This window comes from Aristolochia californica, unplaced genomic scaffold (genome assembly GCF_029961685.1).
Source record: "Aristolochia californica isolate CCGP_79_NKW_82.1479 unplaced genomic scaffold, dmAriCali1.0.hap1 SCAF_3, whole genome shotgun sequence".
NCBI classification, from domain to species: domain Eukaryota; kingdom Viridiplantae; phylum Streptophyta; class Magnoliopsida; order Piperales; family Aristolochiaceae; genus Aristolochia; species Aristolochia californica.
In genome coordinates, this window is record NW_027181992.1 from 44,627,620 (window position 1) to 44,655,534 (window position 27,915).

Here is a 27,915-nt window from a genome sequence, read left to right on the forward strand (position 1 = left end):
GTGGTTACGTATTAACTATACTAGATTCAGTCGGTTTATTGGACTTACGGGACATCCTCTTGCATTGGGAGAAACACGTGGAAGTTCTTGGGAGTGAAAGATTTTTGCTCAAAGCCGTGACGATGTTCCGGTGGTGATGGTTATCTGGTTTTTTTACTCTGGCTATTCCTTTCTTTGGCCCCATTAAAATGCAAGAGACTACTACGTAATTGAACTGCAATGTGATATGGAAACAGCCGTAGATGGGAATGCTTTCATTTGTCGTACTCTCTCCCAGGTTTGGTCTTGTCCAGAGATGTCTTCTGTTCGGTAAGTCAAAACAGAGTCGCCGCCGCGGCTTTCAATCAGGAAAACACAGCTTTTGGTTCTCAGAGCTCAGAATCTGAGCTTCTCCTGACAGAACCTATCAAATTTTAGCATCTCAGAAACTGCTTTTTCCTTTTTTTATTGGGTACAAACATGAATCGTTTCTTGAACCACGAGCCCGGGTCTCGGTTAGTCAGGGTTCCCGAGTACTTCCAGTTCTGGATTCTCGAAGCTGTATTTTCTACTAAGGTTTCTTCTATTACAAAAGCAGCCGAAGCATGGCGGAAGAGCAATGGAGGAGGGCCCGCCCGCTGGAACCTTTTCTCTCTGCCGGGCCACTGGCCTCTTTCTTACACATGATTAGATGAACCGAGGAAAAAGAAAAAAACAAGTTAAAAAGCACAGACACAACATAAAGGGACCAACTAAGGCAAAGCAAGAGACAACCGGAAAAAGAGTTTAGAGCTGGCCGAAGGAATGGGCTAGATAAGCCAGTGTCCCCACGAGTGGAGCATTCATGTAAGTGGACGGTTCAGATTGCTCGTAGTCGGACCTCTGGTCAGGGAACTGGTCGTGTAAATCGGGTCCACCCACTACAGCCCCAACGTGGACGTTCGAATCGGGCGCTTCCGATTTCATCATGCCGAACCCGTCTGAGCATTGGATCTTGGCCGGGTGCACCACCTTGGACGGCAGTGATGCTCCCCTGTGATGAATCCTCTGCGGAAATCTCGCGCCATACCCCACCATGTAGGACATCTTCAAAGGGTTCTCCCCCAGGAGGTAATCCACCTGGTGTGCACCGATTCAGAGTTTCAGATTTGTAAAAACTGTTAAGAGAGGTATCGGTCACAAGTGCAAGTACCTGTCTCTTCGCAATGGCCCGAAGTCTCTTAGGGGTGATGATCGTCCCGCTGCAAGAGACGACCTTGCCGGCAGAGGTCAAGTACTTGGCGTAGGTGACGAGAAGGAAGGAAGTGGATGTCACATATTGCATGTTGCTGTCACTCATCTTGTAAAGGAGCCCTCCTGTTCCCAACAATCAGATCAGAGAGACTTGTTTCGAATTCGACGGAAGGATTCCGAGAACTCGTAAAGTTACCTGGGGTGTACTGGGACTGGGAGAACGAAGCACCAGGAATCAGAGAACAGATGTAGTTATCAGCGTGTCCTTTGTAGTCACGAAGGGACTTCATGTTTTGCACTAAAAAGGCCTGAGCAGAAGAAGACGGAGAGTTTCACGGTTCTTGTTTCCATCGAAGAGATAGGAGTTTGTATTTTCTTCTATTTGCTTACCTTGGAGAGGAGGATTCTTGCCCCTACGTGCTTGTTATCCCACCCGAATGTGTTGTCAGTCTCATCAGCTCCAAGGGTCTGACCGTTCGCCTGAATGTAGTTCAGGTAGGTGGGATTTCTGGTGGCTTTTAGCAGCCATGCAGCTCCCCATAACAGTTCATCCTTCAATAAAGAAAACAGGGAGATTAACGCGAGAAATAAAGGATCCAAGATTAGGTAGAACAAACGATTCTTAAGAAGATGAATGAGACCTGATAGCCCGAGTAGGAGCAGTAGAAGGGGCAGACATAAGCCTTCAGGCCGTTGCTGTAGGCTCCCCTGTACTTGTCTGCAAAGGCAAAAACCTGCAAATCATGTGAATGACAGAATTTAAACGAGCAGTGATGAGGATTCCAATTGAATAATGTTGCGCCAATGCTTTGGTCTATACCTTGATTGCTCTGTTCCGGAGCAGGTTAGAGTAAGATGGGTCAGATTTTCTGAAGACTAGTGATGCAGCTGCCAGAGCTGCAGCTGTTTCTGCGGCAACATCAGACCCGGGGTTGTTGGCGTCAATCTTGTAAACGCTTCTCGGAGTGTCCATATCTTCCGGTCTCTCCCAACATGAGTGATCCTTGTTCGCGTCCCCTACCTGCGGACAAAAAGAGCTCAGCTGTAAAAATAGAATACCAAGAAAAAAGAAAAAAAACACCTAATAACCTCCATGAATGGGTGGCCAAACAAAAAAAAAAAAAAAAAAACTCCATGAAAGCAGCCGAGGCAAATGTCAGAAAACAGTAAAAGAAGGCAACCTGCACGTATATGGTGTTAGAATGAGCAGTGGCCTTGAGGAGGTAATCGGTAGCCCAACGAATAGCCTCCCTAGCATTCGCCAGCTCCCCTTTCATCAATCCACCAAAATCTATCACACTCCATGAAAGCATAGTCGCCGTGAAAGCCATGGGAAATCCAAACTTCACATTGTCTCCGGCGTCATAGTATCCTCCTACCAGATCTACCTACATTGCACACAAATATAACATAGACTGCTTAAGCATAGATAAAAAAAACAGCCAAGGCCGTCATTCTTCATAAAGATGCAAAAGAACACAGAAAAGCAGATAGAAAAGAGGATTTCTCACATGCATGTCAGACCCGTCGGAGAGACCCGAATCTCCTCTCCATTTGACCCTTTGGGTAGGAGGGAGTTTGCCAGATCGCTGCCCTTCGAAGAACAAGATTGATTTCGCAAGGGCGTCTCTGTAATTTTGGTAGGCAACGTGACGGTGATGAGACTTATGGAAGGATGGAGAGGCGCTCGAGAGGAAAAAGAGACTGGCGAAGAAGACGAAGACGAATCGGAGGAAGGAAAGTGGAGCCATGGGCAGGTTACTTGAGACCAACCAACCCAACTAACCTGAACCAACTGCCCTCCTCTGAAAAGAAGGAAAGAGTCTTCACCATTTATAACCTCAAGCTGCCTCTGCAAATCCGCTTCTGTGATTATTAGCGCCTCTTTCTATGGCACATTAGAGAAGGGAAAAGGACAAACGGCGAACGTCCACCCCTAGTATTGTCTTCCTCGCCATTGTTAAACATGTAATGTAGCCTTGAGAGTAATTTTCCAAAACTGTTCCAGCGAAGTTTAGGACTGCCTCTGCTTCCTCGAATTTCCACTACGCCGAAAGATACCACTTTTAGTCTACTAATTGCTCTCTCAGAAAGTCAGAAGTCGCTATTCACTATTCAGTATTCACTGCAGATGTTAAAAAGGTTGGACCGCGTGTCAGTGCAGCAGTAACTTGTTTCGCGTTACAGCCCGGGCCGAGAGGAACTCGGCCATTGATTAAGCTCCTGTAACCTTCCAGCAACATGGTTTTATGTAGTTATAAATCTACCCTTTTCTCCGTCAAATCGTCAAAAAAGGTCGCAGTCTAAAGTTCGTCTCGGGGAAGACGACTAACTTGGGCATTTGCATTGACGGGAATTGAGAAGGGAAAAATTCTTGAGCTCCCAATCCCGCTTCGATAATAAGGTTAAAAATCAAAATTTAAGAGAGACACAGGGGCGCATGTCTATTGTCTGCGGAGCGACTACCTCCGTATCAACGACAATCCGGGCATTGTTCTGCACGATGTGTTCCTCCGTGATTATCCGAAAGGCAGAAGCACCAATCTCCCCCCATTCTTTCCCCACCACCGGTGAATTTCATGGAGCAATGCCTTTTGTCTCTTTCCTCAACTGCGTACCTATACATCCTCGCGGGAATGGAGAATGGGATCTTAATACTGAAGCTCATTTTTCATCTACTATTCAGAAAAAGTCATAACGCTCTTAACCTATTCAGATAAGATTTCACATGCCAAGTTAGATTTCAACGATGATCATGATAGTGTATTTCGTTAATTTTCAATGAAGACGAGGCAATCATTTCTCATCTACGAATCGCTTGCTTCGCTTCTTATCTCTCATACTCTAGTGTCTGCAAATTAATAACAAACGAAAAAGTGTTGCAGAGTGTAAACTTTATACGACAAGGAGGAAAGGGACCAGAGCTGTTGCAGGCACTCATAGTCGGACGTATATGAAGGTCCATGTGTGGATGAGGAAGCCCTCAACGGGGGTAGCTCGGTGTTCAATAATGAAGGGCAGATTCCTGTAACTGAACATGGGCCAAGTAGAAGCTCGCTGGAACTCATATGCCCCAGTCCCAACATCGAGGACGGAGCTAAAAGTCGGGTTCGTACTTGCACACATGTTGCTTGTCTCAAGTTCTGAACTACATACATCAGATAAGGCACCCATTTACCTCACTGCGGATCGTCTTCTACCAGTGTCCAATTCACTCAAAATGGGATTTATGGAAACCGTAAGCACCAGGTCACACAGCCTAATAGGATTAAGCTTAGGGAATTTTACCAAAATACCGGTTTTAAACAATTTATTTATGAAAATAACGAAGACCACAAATTATTTACAAAACTACCGAACTTTGACCGGTCCACTGTATATGTGGACAGTCAAAGGTGACACGTAAGCTTTGACTGCTTACGTGTCGCTCCATCATCAGAGCGATGCTGTAGATGAACACATAGACTGCCACGTCATTATTATTGACACGTCATTTGCCACGTCATTACATGATAAAATTTTGAATAAATTTAAAAAAATTAAAAAATCACATACACTTTTTATTACCTTATATCTAAAATAAAAAATTATTTAAAAAATTAATAAACAATTAAAAAATTAACTCTTACTTATTTAACACCATTTAATATCAATTAAAATATTTATTAATTAAAAAAATTATCGTTATACTTTTTATTTCTTCATATTTTACAAAATAAAATAAAATAAGTAAATTAATTAGATTTAAAATATTTATAAATTAAAAAATACAAAAAAAATATTTTAGAGTTAAAAATACAATTTATTTGTATATTTTTATCACCTTATTTACAAAATAATAATATTTACAAATTTTAAATATTTATAAATTTAAAAAATCTTACTCTTAAGTCTTACCCATATATTATCGATTTAAAATATTTAAAATTTTTAAAAAAATACAAAAAAACTATTTTAGAGTTTAAAAATATAATTTATTTGTATATTTTTATCACCTTATTTATAAAATAATATTTAGAAATTTTAAATATTTATAAATAAAAATAATCTAACTCTTACCCATTTACTATGGATTTAAAATATTTATAAATATTTTTTTTTATTTTTAAGTCTTACCCGTATATTATCTATTTAAAATATTTATAAATAGAAAAAAATTTACTCTTAAATCTTACCCATATATTATCCATTTAAAATATTTATAAATTAAAAAAAATATACAAAAAAATTGTTTTAGATTTTAAAAATATAATTTATTTGTATACTTTTTATCACCTTATTTACAAAATAATAAATTATTAAAAAATATATTATTTAATTAAAAATCTTACAAAACTTTACAATAATTTTAATTTGGCAAAAATTTTATTAACATAAAATCAGAAATTAAACAGTAAATCACATAAAAATCAATACAGTAATTAAACACCTAAATTCAAATTAATATTATAATTAAATACAATAATTCTATCCAATTAACAAAAACCCTAAAAAATCACCCCAAGGTTTTGAGAGAATGGCCGGGACGAACAAAGGGGAAGGGAAAGAGCGTCGGCGGCGAGAGGAAAGGGGAAGGGAAAGAACGTCGGCGGCGAGAGGATGAACAGAGGGGAACGGAGAAAAAGAACGAATGATAAGGCTGAGACGAAGAGAGAGTGGTTGAGCGGAGGGCGTCGAGGGCGAGGCCGAGCGGCGGCAATAGGGGCGAGGTCGAGGCCGAGGCAGAGCAGAGGCCGCAGGCGAGTGGCCGAGGCCGAGCGGCGGCAACAGGGGAGGCGAGCGGCAACAGGGGAGGTGAGCGGCAGCAGGGGAGGTGGCAGAAGGCGAGCGACGAGAGGAGAGCAGCCGAGACGAGAGGCGAGGAGAAAATCGTGGAGGAGAAAATCGCTTGCGGCCGCTGCTCTGCCTCGGCCTCGTCCCCGCTGCCGCCGCTCGCCTGCGACTGCTGCTCTGCCTCGGCCTCGACCTCGCCCCTGTTGCCGCCGCTCGGCCTCGCCCTCGACGCCCTCCGCTCAACCCTCTGTTCATCCTCTCGCCGCCGATGTTCTTTCCCTTCCCCTTTTTGTTAATTGAATAGAATTATTTTATTTAATTATAATATTAATTTGAATTTAGGTGTTTAATTACTGTATTGATTTTTATGGATTTACTGTTTAATTTCTGATTTTATGTTAATAAAATTTTTGCCAAATTAAAATTATTGTAAAGTTTTGTAAGATTTTTAATTAAATAATATATTTTTTAATAATTTATTATTTTGTAAATAAGGTGATAAAAAGTATACAAATAAATTATATTTTTAAAATCTAAAACAATTTTTTTTGTATATTTTTTTTAATTTATAAATATTTTAAATGGATAATATATGGGTAAGATTTAAGAGTAAATTTTTTTCTATTTATAAATATTTTAAATAGATAATATATGGGTAAGACTTAAAAATAAAAAAAATATTTATAAATATTTTAAATCCATAGTAAATGGGTAAGAGTTAGATTATTTTTATTTATAAATATTTAAAATTTCTAAATATTATTTTATAAATAAGGTGATAAAAATATACAAATAAATTATATTTTTAAACTCTAAAATAGTTTTTTTTTTATTTTTTTAAAAATTTTAAATATTTTAAATCGATAATATATGGGTAAGACTTAAGAGTAAGATTTTTTAAATTTATAAATATTTAAAATTTGTAAATATTATTATTTCGTAAATAAGGTGATAAAATATACAAATAAAGTATTTTTAAACTCTAAAATATTTTTTTTGTATTTTTTTAATTTATAAATATTTTAAATCTAATTAATTTACTTATTTTATTTTATTTTGTAAAATATGAAGAAATAAAAAGTATAACGATAATTTTTTTAATTAATAAATATTTTAATTGATATTAAATGGTGTTAAGTAAGTAAGAGTTAATTTTTTAATTGTTTATTAATTTTTTAAATAATTTTTTATTTTAGATATAAGGTAATAAAAAGTGTATGTGATTTTTTAATTTTTTTTAAATTTATTCAAAATTTTATCATGACGTGGCGAATGATGTGTCAATAATAATGACGTGGCAGTCTATGTGTTCATCTACTGATGATGGAGCGACACGTAAACAGTCAAAGCTTACGTGTCACCTTTGACTGTCCACATATACGGTGGACCGGTCAAAGTTCGGTAGTTTTGTAAATAATTTGTGGTCTTCGTTATTTTCATAAATAAGTTGTTTAAAACCGGTATTTTGGTAAAATTCCCTTAAGCTTATTCCATTTCTTAACTATAGCCCGAGCCCAAATCGAGACTTTATCAGGCGCTTGGTGTAATAACAACGAAAAAGATTCGAGACTGGTGTCATCTAAAAGGAAGAAACAACCTCTCCTTTTTCAAGAAGAAGCACGAGCGTCCGTCTGAGACAGATGAGAAAAAGATCATGATCACTTTAACGATGAAAAAGAAAACAGAGAGCGCCGGAGAAGGGCAAGATTTAACGGCATAGTCATGGCGGGAAAGAATCTGAGGGCGTGCTCTCTCTCCATGAAGATTGGACATTATAATATAGAAGCGACGAGGAGGATTAAAGAAGTGGAAAGCGATACAGATTTGACCGGGGGTGCGGAAGGTTGATGTAGGGATGGCAGACATGTGCCCGCCTGAAATCGCTCACATGCAATAGCCACGCGGCGCAGCAGAGGCTAACCCCCCGCCATGCTTTCCCTGTAAATTTCCATACGGCCACTGCCATGCCTGCGCTTCGCCTGCGAAGGAGGACGTCGACCAACGGGTAAGGAGTCGGAGGTGTTGATTCGTCATCAAGCGTTCAGACATGAGAGTTTTAGGAATAATGGAAACAATACTCATAACGAGAGAGAGAGAGAGACAACAATTCCTTGGTTGAACAGTGAGAAGAAATTGATCCAGTAGGGACAAGATCTGGAGAAACTTCTGGGTTGAACAGTAGATTGATTTTGGTTGAGTGTCCTAGAGGACAGAATTACCTTGGCGTAAGACTAGGAATAAGTTGGTTTAGTGGAGATGAACAAGTGAATTATGTTATATTTTTCTTAATTTTCAGGATATGGCAATGATTGATAATGCTCTTGAGTACTTGAAGATTATTACATAAAGGTGGGGAAATAAAGAGACACAACAAGGTTATGGTCCCCAATATATTAAATCACACACAGTTTCCTTTCTCCCCATCCGGAAGAGAGACGAAGGTCCCATTGAGGAATAAGGCGATTTAGTTGAGGAAGACCATATCCGTTCTTATCGTTCGTCATAGTGATTTCGCATCAAAAAGCGAAATTCACGGAATGGATCCAAGTATGTTTTTAATCCTAATATTCTAGCATGTTGTAAATTCTGGATTAGAATTTACTATTACGGATTTAACATTTCATGCTTAACCTGTGTTCAAGTGTATATTTTTTCGCTTGTGTTCAACGACTACATATTACGAATTTAGAGGTCCAACAACAGGCTTAAATAAATAAATAATAGAATCCGTGGTGCAAGATTTATCCTCTATGAGCACCAAAAGGTTAAAACAAAAAAGAAAGAAAAACTCACTCAATTCATATAAATCTAACCTTTCTTTCTCGTAATATGAATGAGCATTCACGTATAAATCTCCTCACATAATACATCCCATTTTATGATACTATTCATTCATTTACATAAGATATCTCATTTATCAATTACACAACTTCCAACATGATCTTTGCTAGAATTACTAAATTGCTTGGAACCACAGGATGCTGAAAGAACTGTAAACCTGCAAAAACCAAACCATAGCCGCCCTAAAGTCTATTACAATTTACACTCTAGATGTTTACACCTTACATACCCCCAATCTGACTTGCCATCACCATTCAATTCAGTTATTGCGGTTCCAAGGTGATCTCTGAAGAACCTAGTACAACAACCCCTTACAGTTTACTCATTCATAAGACCTAGAAATCGTTCACCATCGACCTCCTCCCATCTCCTTGTCATGATATCTTTATGCCCAGAAACAACCAACCAAAATTAGCCGGGAACTCGTGAAACTGAGAAAAAAATGAAAAGATATTTCTAAGCAAAACATCTCCAAGAGAAATTAACAGATAGATACAAACAAGGGAAAGAAAAAAGAATTTTTTAATTTTTATAAAGAGTTAAAAGCAGAAGTAGGAATTCAATTTTCAAATAGTTTACAGCTAGTGGGTACTCAAGATTATTACCTGACACGGAACGACCACAACCAGAGCGATAAAAGAACTGAACAGGAATGGCCATTGAACGTCGGAATCCTTGCCTTACGATCATTGCAGTAGTGAGAATGGCCACTTCCAGAATTACCTTTCCTGTTTTGCAAAACATTCAACAGAAGAAGACCAGTTAATGTCATGGCAGAGAGCAGAAACTGCATAGTAGGGGAGTGCAATATAATTCAGACTATGAACCACAGCGAGGGAAGGCCCCTTTCAAAATCAAAGAAGCCGAAGAAGGCAAACAGAGAAACAAGGTTAAGATTAGAGGGAAAGAACTAACATATTGTTGTTTCAATCCGCCGACCACCGTCGTTGCTAATGACGACGAGCTCCGACAAAGAAAGCCCATTGAGACTCTATTCGTCTCCACTGTTGGAATATGTTGGCGCGCTTGAAGATCTGGAAATTCAAACCACCCCTGGCGTTTCTTCTTCTTCGTCCTTCCGCGTGCCTTGGCGCCAGTAGACACCGCCGGACCGCCAATGGCTGATGAGGACACGACTTCAACAAGGACAGAAACAGAGGCGAGAAAGGCGATTTTGAGGGAAGATGTATTCATGACAGATTTACTAGGATTTAATGACGGTGGATTATATATGGGCACTTGGATTCGATTTGTAGGACGTATTCATCACTCTCTAATCAGGCAAACAGAGAGAATATGGTTATTAGGATCCAATGCCGGTGCAGTAGTGAATAGTTGAGGCTCGTCTTCATTTCTCTCGTTTAGTCATCTGTCCTTAAGCCTTAATTCTTAATCTTTTATTTCTTTATTTCCCCTCGTCAATTGATTCTGTTCTGTGAACACGGGAAATAAAAATCCAAATAGTAATTTCAATTTTCTCAAAGCAAAAAGGATTTTCAAAACCAATTTCTTAGAGTTAGTAATTTAAAGCGAAAATCTAAAAATGGTTCAACAAGAAAACGGTTGAATCGATCTCTGGACTCTCTCCTCCTCGTTTGGCCACAAACTATATCCTGGCATCCTCCAAATCCAATGGTTTTCCTACCTTCTCGCATTCAGGTCTCTTCTGGTTTTGCCTATTCTGAACTAGTTTATATACAGGATCTATTGAATCCCCCCTTCAAACAGACAAAAAAGAGCTCTTGCTCTTTTCATCTATTTCTTCTACTGCTCTCTTGCCTTTTATAAACTTTTCAGAAGGACGAGAGAGGTTTAGAAGATATAAGTATCTGTTCTTCCAAAAAACGGAATTGTCTTTCTTTGAAAAAAATAAAATAGAAAATGACAGTTGGGTATTATGAAAAAAATGAAGGAGGGAAGAAGAAAATAGCCATTGCTGGTGTCGCCTCGCTTGTGCTCGTGGCCATGGTGGTCGCCGTCGCACTCGGACACAACAATATCCAGAGTTACCAAAGCTCCGAGGCCAGCAATGGAGGTAGTGACGAGATCCACGCCTCGGTAAAGGCCGTTAAGGCCTTTTGCCAACCGACCGACTTCAAGGAAGCCTGCGAGAGTAGCCTCAGAAAGGCCGCCGGTAATACTACCGATCCCAAGGAGCTTGTGAAATTGGCATTCCAAGTGACCCTTACCAAGGTTAAGCAGGTTCTCAAGAACTCCTCCCTCCTCAAAGAGGCGCAAAAGGATCCTATGACCAAGAAGGCTCTCGCTAACTGCGAGGACCTCATGGGCTACGCCATTGATGACCTCAAGACCTCCCTCGGCCAGATTGGCAGCTTCAACCTATCCACGCTAGAAGCAGTAGTGGAAGACGTGAAGATGTGGCTCAGCGCTAGTGTCACGTACCAAGAGACGTGCGTGGATGGCTTTGAGGGTGTGAACAGCGATGTGGGTATGAAGATGAAGAAGCTCATGAAAGGTGCTTCCGAGCTGACTAGCAACATCCTCGCCATTGTCGCCGAGATCTCGTCGCTCATCTCAGACTTGGACCTCCAATCGCTCCTGCACCGCCGCCTCCTCGAGGCGGACACGCCTGACTGGGTTTCCGACACTGGACGTAGACTCCTCAGCAGCTCCTCCTTCACTCCTGACGTTGTGGTCGCAAAGGATGGATCAGGAAATTTCAAAACCATCAACAGCGCCGTTGCTACCGTTCCTCTCAAAAGCAAAAAGCCATTCGTGATCTACGTCAAGCAAGGAGTGTACAAGGAACAAGTCGTCATTGACAAGACAATGTGGAATGTTGTGATGATTGGAGATGGACCGGAGAAGACCAAGATCACTGGTCACCTCAACTTCGTCGATGGAACTCCCACTTTCAAGACTGCCACATTCGGTACGTATCCTCCGTTATTGCACATGCAGCCTTATGCGTGCTTCGATGGAATTCTTTATTTCTAGAGTTAAAATTTGAAATTGAATCACCCCTGCAGCCGCAATCGGGGATGCTTTCATGGCCAAGAACATTGGATTTGAGAACAGCGCCGGACCAGAGAAGCACCAAGCCGTGGCTCTTCGAGTGCAATCAGAAAAGGCCATCTTCTACAACTGTCGAATGGATGCTTACCAAGACACTCTCTACTTCCACACCAAACGCCAATTCTATCGTGACTGTACCATCTCCGGCACGGTGGACTTCATGTTTGGAAATGCTGCAGTGGTCTTCCAGAACTGCATTCTCATGGCGAGAAAGCCGATGGACAACCAGCAAAACATCATCACGGCCCAAGGAAGGAAGGACAGGAGGGAGCCCACAGCTCTCATCATCCACAACTGCACCATCGTGGCCGAGCCTGAGTACCTTCCTTTCACTAAAAAGCTTCCCACCTACCTTGGTCGCCCATGGAAAGAATACTCCCGAACTTTCTTCATCCAATCGGATTTGGGCGACTTCGTGCACTCTGACGGGTGGTTGCCCTGGGAAGGCGACTTTGCTCTCAAAACTTGCTTCTATGCTGAGTACGACAACAGAGGGCCTGCTGCTGCTAAAACACAGAGAGTCAAGTGGCGGGGAATTAAGACCCTTACCCCAGAACGGGCCAAGCTCTTCACGGTGGAGAAATTCCTCGGAGGTCACCACTGGATCCCCATGTCTGAGGTGCCCTACACTGCAAGCCTGTATACAGATCTGTAAAACAAATCTCTGTCACTGTCTAAGTATAATTTTGTTCATCTTTAACTATTTTTTTCTACTTTTCTCCCTCATGCCTGTGTATGAGTCGGAAAGAAAAGTAGAATGTGAAGACTATCATGCTTCCGGAGGCCATTTTTACGAATGTCAGTTTCTCGTCTCTGTACATGCGTCCTCCGAGATTTGTAAGACTTCACCTTCATCATTGTATATTGAATGCATAGATCGAAATTTTGGTTTATTTTTTACAACAGGATTGAATTATGAAGTTAGTTTCTCTCCAATCATCCTATTTGCATAATGTTAGGATTGAATTACTAGGGTTATATTACGATTCCATTTTTCATGATTATGTAATGTATATGTTAAAAATTCATTTCATCTTAGTTTTTACCCTAGACATGAAGGCCAAATACTTATGATCAACCCTAGGGCCTTTATTCTTATGGAAAAAATGGACTAATACCGACACAACCTAAGTGTCATTCCATACTACCTTTGCATAAAAATTAAGAAAATATAATTGTATCAAAATGAGGAAAATATTATTTTTAATACAAAAAGATAACTATAGGAAACCACAATATTCTAGTACTAAGTGCTCATATCTCTCATATGAACTATTTGAACTAGTCATTGGATTAATGACACATTCACCTTCAACCTATCTTGACATGCAATTAAGTACAATAATAACAACATTACTCAAACTAAACTCACATGCAATGCTTATGCCATACCATCATAACATTCCATGCATTAGACATAGGGAAATTTAAAGTAATACAAATTCTACCCACATGCAAATTTCATATGTAAGGGAGTCTTCTTTCATTCAAAAAACTAATATCATGAGTCCTATGGCTCTACAACTCATTCAAAAAGACCAGAAACCTTCAACGAATTCAATCAGTCTTTTGATAAAATGCCTTCTAACTCCAAAGAAGCATATCAAAATCTTCAAGTATGCATAAACCGACAACAACAACAACAATAACAACAAAAAGCATTGGTAATTATACTCTTCTAGCAATAACTCTGCTAAATCAAGTACACTTCTGAGTTTCTCTCCATAGAAACTCACCCATAGTCGACGTTGTGGAGCCACTAATCTTAGAGCTCCATGCTTGAATCAAGTCAAAAACCCTACGCAGATTTAAACCTTGAAGAACTACTACAATAAAATATCCTCTTACTAGAGTTCTCCTCCTTCGAGTATTTCTTCTTCCCGATTATTTTTTTGAGTTAGCTTAAGCTTGAATTTTGATCTATAAATGTCCCTTAGTCAGCCTACCCTAATACCTTGAACTTTAGACTGCGATTAACTAGATTAAATGAGAGTTAAGTATGTGTTAGACCCTTTAAAAACAAAGGGTAGAAGCACTAACAAGAAGAAGAGAAGAAAGAGGAAGAATAAAGGAGTTCATCAAAGAGCATGCCCAAAGAAATTTGGGTATTGTGTCTCATTAGGCCTCCTCATTATTATTTATATGTAACTACATAAAGACTAAAATACCCTTAAGGCTACATAAGGGAGCTATGCTAAAAAAGAAAGAGAAAAATTAGAGTCACTTTCACCATTATTCATGAGCTTGAGTTTATATAGTTTTTAATTACATTTAAAATTTTACTAATGATGTACATTAAGTATGTCTTGCATATCAAAAAGGAAATTTGTAGTAGCATAACAATTCGACCAACCAAGGTCCATCCAAATAGCCCATGTAAAAATGAAAATAATCAACTCATGCTAGAAAGCACACAGGTTGAACAGCCTATCAGCACTGTCCCGCTGCACAAGAGAGTCCAGTATAGTAAGTAAGGCAAGACCATCTAACAGCACGGAGTAAAGCCATCTATCCAACTGGCCAAGACAATAAAGGTTAGAAAGTCTTCTAACCAAACTAGAGAGAGAAGAACCACTATTATAGTCTATTTGCTCGAATGTCCCAAGGGCTAGCCCAATAAAGGAAGAAAGAGAAAAGAAGATGACAAGGTCATAAGAAGAAGGTTATCCAACTAGACAACCCCCTATTTGATCGGGCAAGAGATAGAAAAGGTACTATAATACCCATCCAACCAACTAACTAAACTCCCTACCAGGTAAGCGAGAAAAGAAAAAAATAGATAGTTGTGATTAGATCTAGTACAAAGGCTGAATATCGAGTAATTGCTCACACAGTTAGTGAGTTTATGTGGATTAAATATGTTCTTCTTAAATTTGGTTTCTAATTACCAAGTCCTATGGTCATGAAGTGCTATAATCAAACAACCATATTTATTGCAAGCAACCCTGTAGTCCACGAGAGAACTAAATATATAGAGATTGCTTGTCATTTTATTAGAGATGTGATTATGCAAGAAAAGGTGGTAACTCCATATGTAAAATCTTCAGACCAGTTGGGGGATATGTTTACCAAACCATTGGGAAGACGTGAACATGTATCCTTCCGTGACAAGCAAGGGTTATTAGATATTATGTTTTTATCTTATATGATGTATGTTAGGTAGGCAATGTCTTCATATGCCTATAGTTAATTTTTCATTCATTTTAGGGGTATATTTTAGTAGATATGTAAGTTTATGTTATGAGGGGTATTTTTTTTATGTAAAAATCAAACCCCTAATTAAAAGAAAAAGGGGCATCCTTTTTAGGCATGTACTCCAAGGCAACAACAGTTGCTCCTCTCCAAGCTCTTCTTCTCTTATTTCTCTTATTTTTCACCCAAATATCAGATTTTTCAAACCTATTATCAAATTCAACTATGATAGTGGATGATTCATGCTACTTATGTTTTGAAGCATACCTGGACACTTTTTCATTAAGAATTATTTTGAGAAAGATGTTGAATAACTAGTACTCGTGATGTCATAAGTGAGCAAGCTACAGTGAGCATGCCCAAAGAACTCTATGAAGGTAGATTGAAAACCAATCTTTTGTTCTTATTTATTTATTTATTTGTGTATCTCTAAGTGAGAGTTGTAATCTTCAAAATCTTTGATACTTCCAACTTGAGGCAACCACAAAATATTCAACTATTGGTAAACTTAAGCAGCAGTTTAAGTTGGTCCCAGGGAAACATAAGGTTGTTTTCCTTCCATTGTACTCTAAGAAAGTTTTCCCTCATTAGTTGCCACTGTAGTATTTATGTACTCTTCTGAATCTGCATACTCAGGATTGTTATCTTCTATGTATTCTTAGTGAGATGTTTAGAACTACAACGATGGTCTTCACCATACATGTGAAGCAACAAAGTTGTTGTCACTAATACTACGACAACTTGGATTGAATGCCATTCCGATAAGTGGTCAAATGACTCAGGTATTGGCTGCTTAGTACTCTGTAAGTATTAAAGTGGACTCTACTTTGCTATTTGTAGTTTCTTCATTTAGAGGGGGCGAGAAATTCTGGCTACAGTGGATATTAATCAAATTCCAATTTTTGTGCTTTGATTTGAACATTAAGATAACCATCAGTGGATGAAGAACTGTAATATTCTTCAGATAGAACTCTTAACATTATAATCCAACTTTGAACCAAAATTAAACAACTTTTATTGTAAGTAAATTTAATATATTATTAATTTATATTGATAATTTATTAAATGACTTCTATTTTTAATGTATAAGAAAAAGGAGAACTAATGTGAATTTAGGCCTCATCAGGGGAATTTGGTTCAATCCATCTTCTATTTGAATCCTAGATCAGGAACCAAGATAAAGCCTTTGGGATCATTGGGCAACCAGATCTGGTTTTGACGAGTTTGACCCACCAGATCCCGGCCAAATCCGCACCAATCGGCCTTAGCTTCATCTGAAAGGTATGGCTCTGAAATTAGAAATGGATATTGAAACCTTGTCTTCTAACTTAAGCAAAGAAAACTTGGTTTTTTTGGAAAAGTTGGCACATAAATTTGTCGCAGCCATTTGGTGCTAAGCTAGTGCTTATAACATCTGATTTGAGATGGTATGCCCATATCATAAAAAATGTAGACTTCACTTGAGTCAACAACTAAGTGATTTTGCATAACAATATTGGGAATTTAAAGTTCAACCTACTCTGATGATAATAACCCATTTGCGTAAGGTCCTTATATTTTCTTAAAAGTTCAAGGAAGAGTTGAAAGAGAGGTTACAAGGATTGGAATAAGAGAGAAGGGAAGAAGAGAGAAGTAAAATAGAGGAAGAGAGGTAGAGTGAGAGCTAGAAGGAAAGAGAGAAGAAAAGAGGAGAAAAGAGATGAGAGGTAGTAGAGAATGAAGTGGAGAGAGGAAAGAGAGACAATAAATTTTTAGAAAATGTTTGACTAATTTTTCATTTAGCTAACACCCCTATATATACTTTTCTCATTGCAATATTTTGGAAATTTCCCAATCAATTAGAATTCCCTAATTACATAAATCAAGGAAAAATGCATAATTTAAGGAAAAATTTTAAATCTAATAAAATTGTATATCTAGAGATCTTTCAAAAAGAGGGAAGTAAAGCTTATAGAGATCTTTTAAGAAAAGTAAAGTGAGACTTCTTTGACCAGCCTCTTGAGATTCCACATTTTCCTTTGAACTGTCTTCTCAAGCAAAACACCCCCTCCCCCTTTACCCTACAAGCTCCAAGTCTCTCATGCATGTGCTAATTTCAGTGCCGCCCTACCTTCTTCTCTTGTAAGAGACATCTTTCCTTTTTGTTTCTTGTCTTGCGTTTTTTGCAAGAACTTGAATATTCTATCATTCCAACCCCCTTGGAGACCAACCTAGTTCTCAAGGTTGAAGAATGAGGAACTATTGGAAGAAGATATCTTTAAGTTCCCATCAATTTTGGCTTGGTCCTTTGTACCAAGCGTTATGTGTAATCTAGTAGCATATCAAACTCAATGCTTTTGAAAATGACTAAAGGGTTGGCAATCTCTTCTATCATAACAACACGGAGTGTGATGGAGAGTGCATTTTTCCTTTTTAAAATGGTCCCCAAATTACAAGAATACCACAAAGTGGTGTCCGTAGATTTTCTAAAAATATAAAATTGAATTACCACTTTACCCTTAAGGTGGTATCTCTTAGACTTTTTAAAAATATATACATCCCCAAATTAAAATTTTGTACCACTCTCCTAGCTTGGTATATGTGTGCTTTTACATAAATTTAGATTTTATCATTCTACCTCTCTCGGAAGATTAACCTTGACCTCAAGGTTGAAGTATTGAGAAACGATTGTAAGAATTTGTCTTCAATCTCCCAAGTTGTGTATTTATTGTGTTCGTTTTGCTTTTGTTGTTGTGTTATGTTAAGCTTGTGCTTGTTGAGATTAGGAGCCAAATCTCGGTGCAACCAAACTTCTCTTAGAGTGACAACATTTTAGTCTTGGTTGTGTCAAATGGGAGGGTCTGTGATACAGAACTGGTGCATGAGAGTGAGTATTCGGTTGTTGGTATGAGTGAGAACATTCTTGTTGGGACTGGTTAAAGTTTGGTTTTGGAAAGTGACTTGATTTGGGGTTGAGTTGAGAAATAGGGACGTAATATGTGAAAGGAATAGGTGAGTTATAGGGGGAGGATAACTAGATGAGTAGCTTGGTGGAGAGGATTTGTTTGGGGAGGAGAGGCAATGGCTGATATAGATGGAGAATATGAGGGAGTTGGGTGGGTTGTATGCGGATAAGGTATTGGTGATCCGTATAAGTTGGGGCGAAGATGAAAATAGCGATGGTTGTTTTCTTGAGATGTAGTGTGAATATTGGTTTCGTGAGTTGGTTTAGCGGAGGTCTAAATTGAGAGTGGAAGTATTAATAAGTGTTTTGGATCGTGGGGTAGGTTTTGGTGAGTGTGGCATTGAGGTGGGTAGTGTGGCATATGGGTAGTGTATGGAATTGATTAAGTTGGTATGGTAAAATTTTAGAAGGATAGGATGGGATTTCATGGTTGGGTGTAAAAGTATGGATGTGGTGGATAAGTGGTGTGGTGGCTGGAACAGAGGAATAGAAATAAGATTGGGTTGTTGGGTGGTAATTTTGGCTTGGTGGAGAGGTGGCTTGAGGAAGTTGAGTGGGGTAACATTTTGAAGAAAACTTTTGGTGGGGAAAAAATATGATGGAAGTTGGTTTGGAAAAATTTTGTGGTGGTGAACAAGAAAGCTTACCAAAAATAAATTTTGTTGAGGTTTCATGGTTCTTTTTTTGTTGAGCAGGGGGAGGAGGCCTTGCATTCCTTGCTTCCATGAAAGATTGAAACATGTTTGTTAGGTGTTGAATTTTTTCTTCCAAACGAATGATCTTTTTGCCCAAACAATGGACTAAACTTGTGGCAACAACCTCATGTTGTTGTTGTTGTCATTTTATGCATCTTAAGATCACTATGTTTTTTTTTTTTGGTTATTTTAGAGAAGGGAGAGAGTGTTTAGGGGGTGGGATGCCATTTAGTAAGGTCTAGGGTCGTGGATTCGGTTGAAAAAAAATTGGGAGATAAGTTGAAGAGGTTGAGAGAGAAAATAAGAGGGAGGAGTTTGTTTCTTTTAAACGGAAGAGCTATGGTTTTCTTCTCTTCTTTTTTTTTGTAGATGGGTGTTGCCCTAATGGGACTCAAGAATGGGGTGAAACATGTGGAGTATGAGGAAATGGGGGGAAGCAAAAAGGAGAGCTAGATCGAATGAACTTAAGGAAGCAAGAAGAAAGTTTGGGTAGGACTAATTTTTATGTCTTTTGATGGTGATATCTCACACAACATAGTTCAGAATACCAAACGACTAGTTGCTCCAGAAAAGTAGACTCGAAGATCTTTAATTTGGTATATAATTTGACATGTAAAGTTCTCACCTTGAATTTTTCTAGTTGTTAGATTTGCTTTATTTAGCAGCAAGATCCTAGTTGACTCTAAAAGAGATCTTTTTACAGAGAGATCAAATTGACTTGAACTTGTTTCCTCTGAAACTATACCTGAATATCTTTTATCCAAGTGCAATAATGTCACATAAAAATATGTTTCTTATGAAGGAGATAATTTGATAAATCGTCATATATATAGTCTAACCAAACTGATCTTGTATTCGATTAACGGTAGAAATGGCAAAAGTCCTAGAAAAGGACTACTCTAATACCAATTGACAAAACCCTCTTGTAAAAGGCCTTTATCTTTCCTTAATAGTTTAAGGTAAAATTAAAAGAGAGAGGTTAAGAGGAATAAGAGAGAAAGGAAGAAGAAATAAGTAAGGTAGAGGAAGAGAGGGGGATAGAGTGAGAGATAGAAGGAGTAGAGAGAAGAAGAGAGGAGAAAAGAGATGAGAAGTGTTAGTAGGGGTGGCATCGAACCAAGCTGGTTCGTTAATAGCTCGAGCTTGGCTTGGTTCAATTCAAAAAACCCGATCTCGAATTCTCATTTAAGTAAACAATTTGAACCTGAACGAGGGTTGGTTCGATTCACGAGCTCACGAACAGACTCATTTACTTAAACGAGAGTCGGGACCAGGGACCGAAAATGCCAAAAGCCCGAAACCTTTCCTCTCCACTCCAGATAGCAGTGGGGAACAAGGCTTTCGATGGCCACATCGACAACCTCCCAATCTCCTCTTAAGTAGACACTTCATCATCAGGATCGGGGACCGAAGGCCTAAAACCTTTCCTCTCCACTCTAAACAGCAGTCAGGAACAGGGTTTTCGGCAGCCACGACAACATCCTCCCAAGTAGACACTCTATCCTCCCTTACAACAAGGTTTATGCTTCTAGTAGAGGAGAGGAGGTGAAATCAGCCATGGAGATTCCTGCACGTTGGAAAGGAAATGATCGTCTAAAGATTTTTGGGGCTTTTCATGCTTCAAAGACTTACTGTTTTTTTTTTTTTGCTCAGGTTTCTCTGTGCAATCTCGTCATTATGCATTCTTTTTGCTTTAATTTTGTCAAAGGTGTTTTTTTTTTTTTTTTTTTAGTGAGATTCTTTGCTCCTACTAAAGGTGTGATGGTTTAATACCTTTTGATATGTAGTTTCATTTTCATCTCTTTTGTTTCTTAGTTTAATCTGAATCTTGTAGCTTTCTGATATGCAATGTCGTTTCTATCTCTTCCTTTTCTATCTTTGCAATGGAGGAGATGATAGATGGCACCATGGCTGGATATGGAGAAGAAGATGGTCACAAAAAGAGGTTATTTGGGAAGGGCGATGGAGAGTCATGGGGCTCGATCGGGAAACCGAGAATCAACGACGGAAAAAAAAAGAACAAAGGGGTATTGTTGTCTTCCACGTAGGTCGTTGGGTGTCACGTTGAAGTGCACATTGTTTTTTTTTTTTTGTCACATGCTTTGCGAGCTGGTTAGTATAATCGTTGTGAATCAACAAATTCGGGTGATAGCCAAAGGCGTTTGTCCATCAGTGTCTTAGGGGCAATCAGATGCACCAGTGTATAAAAAGAAATTCAGAATGATGACAGTCGTGCGGAGAGCTTATGGACAAGAAATTAAGATGGAGGCGGCTTTTGCCACTTATGATTAGTGTTCACAAGAAAGAGACAGTTCCATTTCTCATCAGCCTATAAGAAGTCGGCTAGCAAGAGGAGGGTCTGGTCTAGTAAGGTCGGATGTATAACTAACTTGTCTGGCGAGAGGAAGAACAACTAACCAGAGTGGTATGAGAATTGGCAAGGATTTAGAAGGGTGGTTGCTTTAATAAGGTTGATTTTTCATCTTTTTTCTCATCTTGGTAATTTAATATTTTTTAGTATTTTAAGTAATTAGTAGTGGAAGAATAATTTTTTTTCTGACAATAATAAGTTTTATTCTTTTGTTTTTTTCATAGGTGGAGATTTTCCTCATGCGAACGGGGACTTCTTATATTGTTTTTTAGCACGAAGAGAAAGAGTTAGAGTTTATAAATTTATACTAGATGTATAGTTTTTATTTAGGTGATTGTAAATTGATATTGATATTTCAATGATGTTTTTGTGTTTGATTATTGAATAAGGTTTATGTATAATTTTATGCAGTGTTTATGAATAATTTGATGTAGAGTGCGTAGACAACTTTATGCAGGGTTTTTGTATAGAGGTCATGCCCCATTTTATTTAAAGGTCATGTCCAATTTTATGTAAATTTTATGTATAATTTTATATATAGTTTATTCAACATGTATTTTATGTAAAGTTTTAAATGTAGGTTGGAGCTCGAACTCGAGCTCGAGTTTGAAATATTTAAATCAAGCCCAACTCGAACATAGGTAGGTTCGGGTTCTGTTCGACTCAATGCCACCCTAGGTGTTAGGATACAAATTGGAAAGGGGAAAGATAGATAAGACAGATTTTGGAAAAAAAACCTAATTGATTTATCAATCAGTCAACACCCCTATTTATACTTTTCCCATTACATTATTTGGAAAACTCCTCCATCAATTAGGATTTTCTAATTAAATAAATCAAGGAAAGATTACATAATTTAAGGAGAGATCCTAAGAAACTAATAAATCAAATAAAATCTTATATCTAGAGATCTTTCAAAAAGTGGAAAGTAAAACTTTAGAAACCTTTTAAAAAAAGGAAAGTAATACTTCTTTGACCAGCCTCTTAAGATTCCACATTTACCCTTGAGTTGTCTCCTCATGCAAAACCCCCTTTTTACCCTTCAATCTATTTATCTCTCATGCATATGCATCACTTGCTAATTTCCTAGGTGTTGCCCTTCATTCTTCTCTTGTAAGTGGTGTCCTTCATTGTTGCTTCTTCCTTACTTTTTGTCTTAGGTTCCTTGAGGGAAATTGAGTATTTGATCATGTGACTAGTAGGAAATTGACTTGATTGTGCTCATGTGGATATTGTGGGTTCTTTCTTCACTCGTAAGTGACGTCCTTCGTCGTTGCTTCTTCTTTGCTTCTTGTCATAAGTTCTTTGGGGTAAATTGAGTATTCTATCATTAGACTAGTAGGGAACTTTTGATTTGATTGTATTCCTATGGATATTGTTCGTTCCTTCTTCTCTTGTAAATGACGTCCTTCATTGTTGCTTCTTTATTGCTTCTTGTCTTATGTTCATTGGGGGAAAATTAAGTATTTTATCATCTAGATCGTAGGAAACTTTTGACTTGATTGTGCTCGTGTGGATATTGTCTATTATATCAAGGAAGAGACCTCGTTACAATCATCTATGACTTGAGGGTTTTCTTTTTGCATCCTTGATCATCTCCTAGAAAACATGAACATAGAGATTTTCTTGAGGTTGGCAATTATGTGCATGATTTTATTGAGTGAGAAAAAAATAATAACAAATACTATCTAGCCAACCTTTTTCAGAAGGGTGTATCCCACAACTATGGGATGGCTGTAGGTTATCATTCCACTCGAAACTAACATTGACAAGAAAAAAAACCTTCTAACTGGAGCGCTATTAGCTCTATGTTATACATTGCTCAATCATATTGGAGTCTTTTCTCTTTTTTTAGTGTTACACCCAATTGTTCATTGATGCTTCAACTCATAAATACAATTTTTATGTTCTATTTACATCATTTGGTTCCTGAAACAAGCAAAGAGATAGTAGAGAGCATGATATTGCTTTTATGGATACGGTCATCAACTTTGGCATACCTAGTAATTCTAAGGTTAATTTGGTAGTTGCAATTTTATACCTTCTTGTTGTGAAAATGTAGGCATTGCTTTGTTGTAGTCTTTAGGCATTGTTTTGTTGTAGTCTTACGTTGCATTCAGGATACCTTGGAATATTTCCATGGTTCCTCTAGAAATATTCAAATTGAGTTGTGACTCAAAAAAATAACAAAATTTGAAGCATGAATTCTTATACTCAATATTCCTATATGTTTTACTGTATTTTTATAAACTTTGATGCAAGATTATATTCATCGAGTAGGTAGGACTGCACATGTTGGACATTCTGGGGTGGTCATTTAATTAGTGAACCAATATGGGGTAAAGTAGTTCTTACTAATAGAGAAGTCGATTGGTATAGAACTCTCATCAGTTGTTGAACGTGCATATGTACTATAATGTAAATGCGAAAGATCTAATTCATCTATTTTTTTCTTTATTTTCTTCTTTTAATGTATGTGGTTGCAGATAAGAAACTTCCCCAATTTCTATGATAAGAAGAAGTTCTTATTATAGAATATATGAACAATAAATAATATTATTATGATTATTATTGATCAGGTATAAATTATTTATAGAATTACACAGAGAGATAATAAGTGATTAGGACTCTACAATATGAGTCCTATCTCTAATTCAAATATTAATTATTTTTATCTCTATCATTATTTTTATATATGGATAATAAATAAAACGAAGGGAGAACAAAGAGGACAAATTCTATTCGATGCAAAATCCACGGTTGTCGCAAGCCGTATAAAGAGTAAAGGACACAGGTTTTACATTTTTACCCGTCGGTGAAGCCCAAAGCCGATGATGTTCCATATTAATACATCCCTGGCCATATGAAAGCTTTAGGTCTTTGGGGTTGGACGCGCAGGAGGATCGTATCGAGGGTTAATTCTATCGTCTCTTGTTTTACGGAAGCTGAACGAAACCAGGAGCAGCTGAAATCTGCCATGGCGGCTTCATCTTCTTCCTCCTCTGGGAACTCTTCGTCTGAATCTTCTCCGTCTACATCTTCTCATCGTGATCGCCGCCGTCGACGCAAGGAGAAAGACCCCCTAAGGATCCGAAAAAATCACCGGAAAACATCGAAGCGGAAGCGAAGACACCATGCTTCCGATGTTTCATCTTCCTCATCTAGTGTCTATTACAGGTTTTATGCCTAGATATATGGAGTCCTTTTCTTCTACTTGTTGCCGTTTCTCTGTAATGTCGTTGAAATTGTATTATGAATTCTTTTACTGTAGTTTGTTTTAGGGTTACTAATTGGCAATTGAATGGACGTCCTACTGCGTAGTTTCAATTTCCTCACAATTTCTCTAATGACCTTTTATTGTGTGGTTATTGTATATGACATGGAACTCGATTAGGCCCGGGAAGTATTTGGCCATTCTTTAATAGACAATTGGTTCGCGTTCCTATTTTTCCTACGCTGATGCATTTGACCAAGGCATCAAACCCGGTGTCTTTTAGAAACCGCTTTATGGATTTATGGATTTGTTTCTTCCCCATCATTTACTTACAGGCTTCTAATATCTCCTGCTCTCCTTTAATTTTTCTGTAGTGAGAGCCCTTCTGATAGTGAACATGAGCGATCTAATCATCCGAGAAAACATAAGAAAAATGCCAAGTCAAAGAAGGTACACCCATTTCAGTTTCTTTTGGTTGTTTTGTTTGCTTTTTTCTTCCTTCAAATCCTGCACCCGTTTTGGCCTTCTTTATTTGGTCTCTATGTCGACCCAGGATAAGAATCAACGCAAGAGCCATTGGAGCAAACAACACAAGCACAAGCTCAAAGAGGTAGGCTACTATTTTTTTGCTGATTCTAAATTTTAGTTCCTTATCTTGATTGTACCGTTTTTATTTCTTGTCTAATGATGCTAGAAGTACCATAATAGACCTTTTTGTTCGATATTTGCCCACTTACGAGGTGCTCATATAATTTGCTGCTTGTTTGTGGATTGGCTCTTTCACATTGGAGCTGATGCCTGCAACCTGGAAATGTCGCTTGATTGACTTTCTGGCTCTTTTTTCTCTGCTGGGGGTTTCTCTTGGCTATGGGAGCTGATATATAGAAGGAGCAAAGAGAAAGTAGCAGCAATCCTGTGCCGCTGTCCAAGGTTCTTAAACACAAAATAGTTAGTAAGTCGCTTCTTTAACTCCTAGTTCTACAGCTAACTGTTTCGTTAACTTGTCAGTTTCTAGGTCGACAAAAAGAAGACGGAGTGCGCCGAAGTGCTGTTTCTGGAAAAAAGGTATTAGCTCAAAACTAGTTTTTATTGTAAGCCAATGAGGTCAAATGGGTCAACATTTGTATTGTGACCTCGTATTTCTTGCTTAGATACTCTTGAAGCTTGAGAAGTCAAAGGAGGACAAGCTGGCGGAAAATAATCGGAATGAGTTGCTGAAGTTCTTGAATGCCAGTTATGATTAAAATGCTCAGATGCTTGGTTTTGGCACTGGAAGTGAAATGGGTCTTGGAACACATGACATTGAAGTTGGTGTTCTGCCATCGAAGTTGTACATTTTCCTTGTTTTTCTTCTAATTTTTCTCTGGACATACCAGCTTTATCATTATGTATTTCATCCATAAAAAAAACTTTTGTGTAGAACATTCCCAACGTTAATGTATTTATCTCTTATTGTAGTTTGAATAGGTGTATCTTAGATTGCTGTCTTCAATTGTTTGTGGGGAAATATATGAGCTGCTCTGTAAATGTACTGGAGTGAGACTTGCATGCTGTTTTAAGATTTGTGTAGAATGTTCAAACTTGTCTTGTCAGGAAATATACGAGTTGTTCTGTAAATATACTGGAGTGAGACTTGCCATGCTGTTTTGAGATTGCTTTTATGCGGTTCTTCTGCTTTTGTTGAATGTCAGATCCCTAAGATGTAGCCTTTATGTGTTTTATGCTTTAACATCTTACAGAAGATGGATGAAATTACATATTTTTTTGGTTCCATCCTGCAGCTGCATCTATCATTCATATATGTTTGATTACACTGGATGGTGAATTATATTTTTTTTTTGAAGTACCAAGTTGAAAAATTGATTGTTTTAAGCTCTCTGACTTACCTGTCTGACTTCTCTTACCAATGTAGTGTCCTCTTTGCTAACTTTGCTATAGCAAGACTATCTACATCATGCAAGTATTTATGTGGGTCTCAAATATTTATTTTATGTATTCATTTATTCTGAAATATATCTTAATATTCAATATTTCATTGCTGGGAAGGCTGCATTTTATCCCCACTCCCAATATTTGTGTCCATTGCTGTTGGATATAAGATTTAATAATATATGCTTGAAATTCAATGACAAAAATGCTATTCATTGCATATGTTTTGAAATCGATGTTATATTTTAGTCCTGTCTAGCTGTATTTATGAGGAGATATAAAAAGTTCAACCCTTGATTGACAAGTTAAGCAAAACTATCTGCCCATAAAGATTTTACTCCTGTTTCTGTTCCTTTGAGTGCAACACACATAAACTTCTACTGGAATTTGTATTTCAATGCATAAAGGTGTTCTGTAGTTTTCTAACTTTCAGTTGAAATTTACATTTTAGGGCTGAAAGTTTTCTGCTAATTTTTAGTCAATAGCAACGTTTCTTGTTGCATGGGAAATTGTTTGTACTAAAGCAGGTAACTATTTGTTTTCTTTTGGATAGCAATAAATAAACTTCAGTTGCACATTGAAACTCTTGATTTTCACTGTGTACATCCCTAAGTTCATGAGTCTGACTCGATTACTCCTGAGTTTGACACAACATGTCCTCGAGATGCATGTGAGAAGAGGATGGTCAAGCATCTTGGGTACATGTGGCTGAGCTAAACCCATCCCCTTATACACTCGTCAATTGGCACCTTGTTTTGCCTTTTGCATTACACGTCAAATTTATACTTAATCAAAAGAGTAACACCCAACAAATTTTATCAACATATGTACGTGAAAAAAAAATCTAATTGAGTAATCTATAATATTTACCTTGATATACAAGTGCCAAATGATAACTGATCATCAATGTAAGCCTTGAACTTCTCTACCCTAGCATCCATGTGGTTGTGATAGATAAAGGCCTACTTAATGAGTGAAGAGGGACAATAAATCCTCGATGTCATCCTTTGTAAATCCCTAAACTCCTTAGGGATCTTCCTTCCTACCTTTCTCATGATGTCATCCACTCTGGAGCCCTTTGACGAGCCACATCCTCGCATAACAAGGATGTGGATGGAGAAGATGTCAATGCATCTATATAAGCTCGAAAGCTATATGCGAATTAAACAAATAAACAAAAAACATATAATAATTTATGATAAATAAAAAATACATTTTGATTAGTCTTTAATACCCTGGGTCTTTGGGACTCGATAATCCTCCCCAAGTGGCTCATCATCATGCACCTCTGAATCTGTCGGACTGTCCTTGGATGGTGCAAGATAGGGGAGTAGTAGCCTATCTGGATGAGGAGGCATGATGTAAGATGATCTGTATTATTTTTTACAATGTCAATAATGTTACTAATAAAGGACACGAAAGACTTCAAAATAAATGCATTCATATATAAAAAAGTTGTTGACTATTGAAAGTTATTTGGATTCATTGTCATCTAATTGCATTTATTTTTCATTTTTTTCCATAGGTTTATTTTCTCCTTCTTCTTCTTCCTCGTACTCGACTTCATCCTCCAACTCATCTTCGTTGTCTTTATTATCTACCATGTGAATTGGCACACTTAGTATGTTGATGAGGAAGTAGATACAAATTCACTTTTATACAATTGAAATACAAAATGTTAAAAGAGACCTACATGTGTAGGGGAGAT

The 27,915-nt window shown here is 37.9% G+C and overlaps 3 protein-coding genes across 4 annotated transcripts; 2 read left to right on the forward strand and 1 right to left on the reverse strand.

The window, feature by feature from the left end:
- Positions 1–543: 543 nt before the first annotated feature.
- Positions 544–10,020, reverse strand: LOC137958827 (endoglucanase 17-like). The gene is made up of 9 exons (XM_068805988.1): positions 9,939–10,020; positions 2,724–2,839; positions 2,394–2,600; positions 2,033–2,233; positions 1,854–1,946; positions 1,603–1,764; positions 1,409–1,520; positions 1,172–1,335; positions 544–1,098 (listed from the first exon to the last, which is right to left on the reverse strand). Exons 1-9 carry the CDS (start codon positions 10,018–10,020, stop codon positions 766–768), a joined length of 1,470 nt encoding a protein of 489 aa, XP_068662089.1. The 3' UTR covers positions 544–765.
- A 687-nt stretch (positions 10,021–10,707) lies between these two features.
- LOC137959605 (probable pectinesterase/pectinesterase inhibitor 21) lies at positions 10,708–12,517 on the forward strand. Its single transcript, XM_068806962.1, has 2 exons — positions 10,708–11,719; positions 11,817–12,517. Exons 1-2 carry the CDS (start codon positions 10,708–10,710, stop codon positions 12,515–12,517), a joined length of 1,713 nt encoding a protein of 570 aa, XP_068663063.1.
- An 11,411-nt stretch (positions 12,518–23,928) lies between these two features.
- LOC137959932 (uncharacterized) lies at positions 23,929–25,735 on the forward strand. 2 transcript variants are annotated; one of them, XM_068807357.1, is made up of 6 exons: positions 23,931–24,241; positions 24,653–24,728; positions 24,832–24,888; positions 25,164–25,208; positions 25,287–25,343; positions 25,430–25,735. In XM_068807357.1, exons 1-6 carry the CDS (start codon positions 24,042–24,044, stop codon positions 25,520–25,522), a joined length of 528 nt encoding a protein of 175 aa, XP_068663458.1. In that variant the 5' UTR covers positions 23,931–24,041; the 3' UTR covers positions 25,523–25,735. The 2 variants fall into 2 exon arrangements, 1 of the variants encoding a protein (XP_068663458.1); XR_011114091.1 differs by lacking the exon at positions 25,430–25,735 and having other exon boundaries at positions 23,929–24,241; positions 24,973–25,208; positions 25,287–25,339.
- The last annotated feature ends 2,180 nt before the right edge of the window (positions 25,736–27,915 follow it).

Bases quoted from the DNA above. Each gene is read 5' to 3' on its own strand.
- LOC137959932 (XM_068807357.1), top strand. From the start codon at position 24,042: ATGGCGGCTTCATCTTCTTCCTCCTCTGGGAACTCTTCGTCTGAATCT. The intron at 24,242-24,652 runs GTTTTATGCCTA...ATTTTTCTGTAG, and splicing joins TCATCTAGTGTCTATTACAG to TGAGAGCCCTTCTGATAGTG. The intron at 24,729-24,831 runs GTACACCCATTT...ATGTCGACCCAG, and splicing joins AAAATGCCAAGTCAAAGAAG to GATAAGAATCAACGCAAGAG.
- LOC137958827 (XM_068805988.1), bottom strand. From the start codon at position 10,020: ATGAATACATCTTCCCTCAAAATCGCCTTTCTCGCCTCTGTTTCTGTC. The intron at 1,765-1,853 runs GTCTCATTCATC...TCTTTATTGAAG, and splicing joins GCTCCTACTCGGGCTATCAG to GATGAACTGTTATGGGGAGC. The intron at 1,521-1,602 runs GTAAGCAAATAG...TCTTCTGCTCAG, and splicing joins CAAGAATCCTCCTCTCCAAG to GCCTTTTTAGTGCAAAACAT.
- LOC137959605 (XM_068806962.1), top strand. From the start codon at position 10,708: ATGACAGTTGGGTATTATGAAAAAAATGAAGGAGGGAAGAAGAAAATA. The intron at 11,720-11,816 runs GTACGTATCCTC...TCACCCCTGCAG, and splicing joins TTTCAAGACTGCCACATTCG to CCGCAATCGGGGATGCTTTC.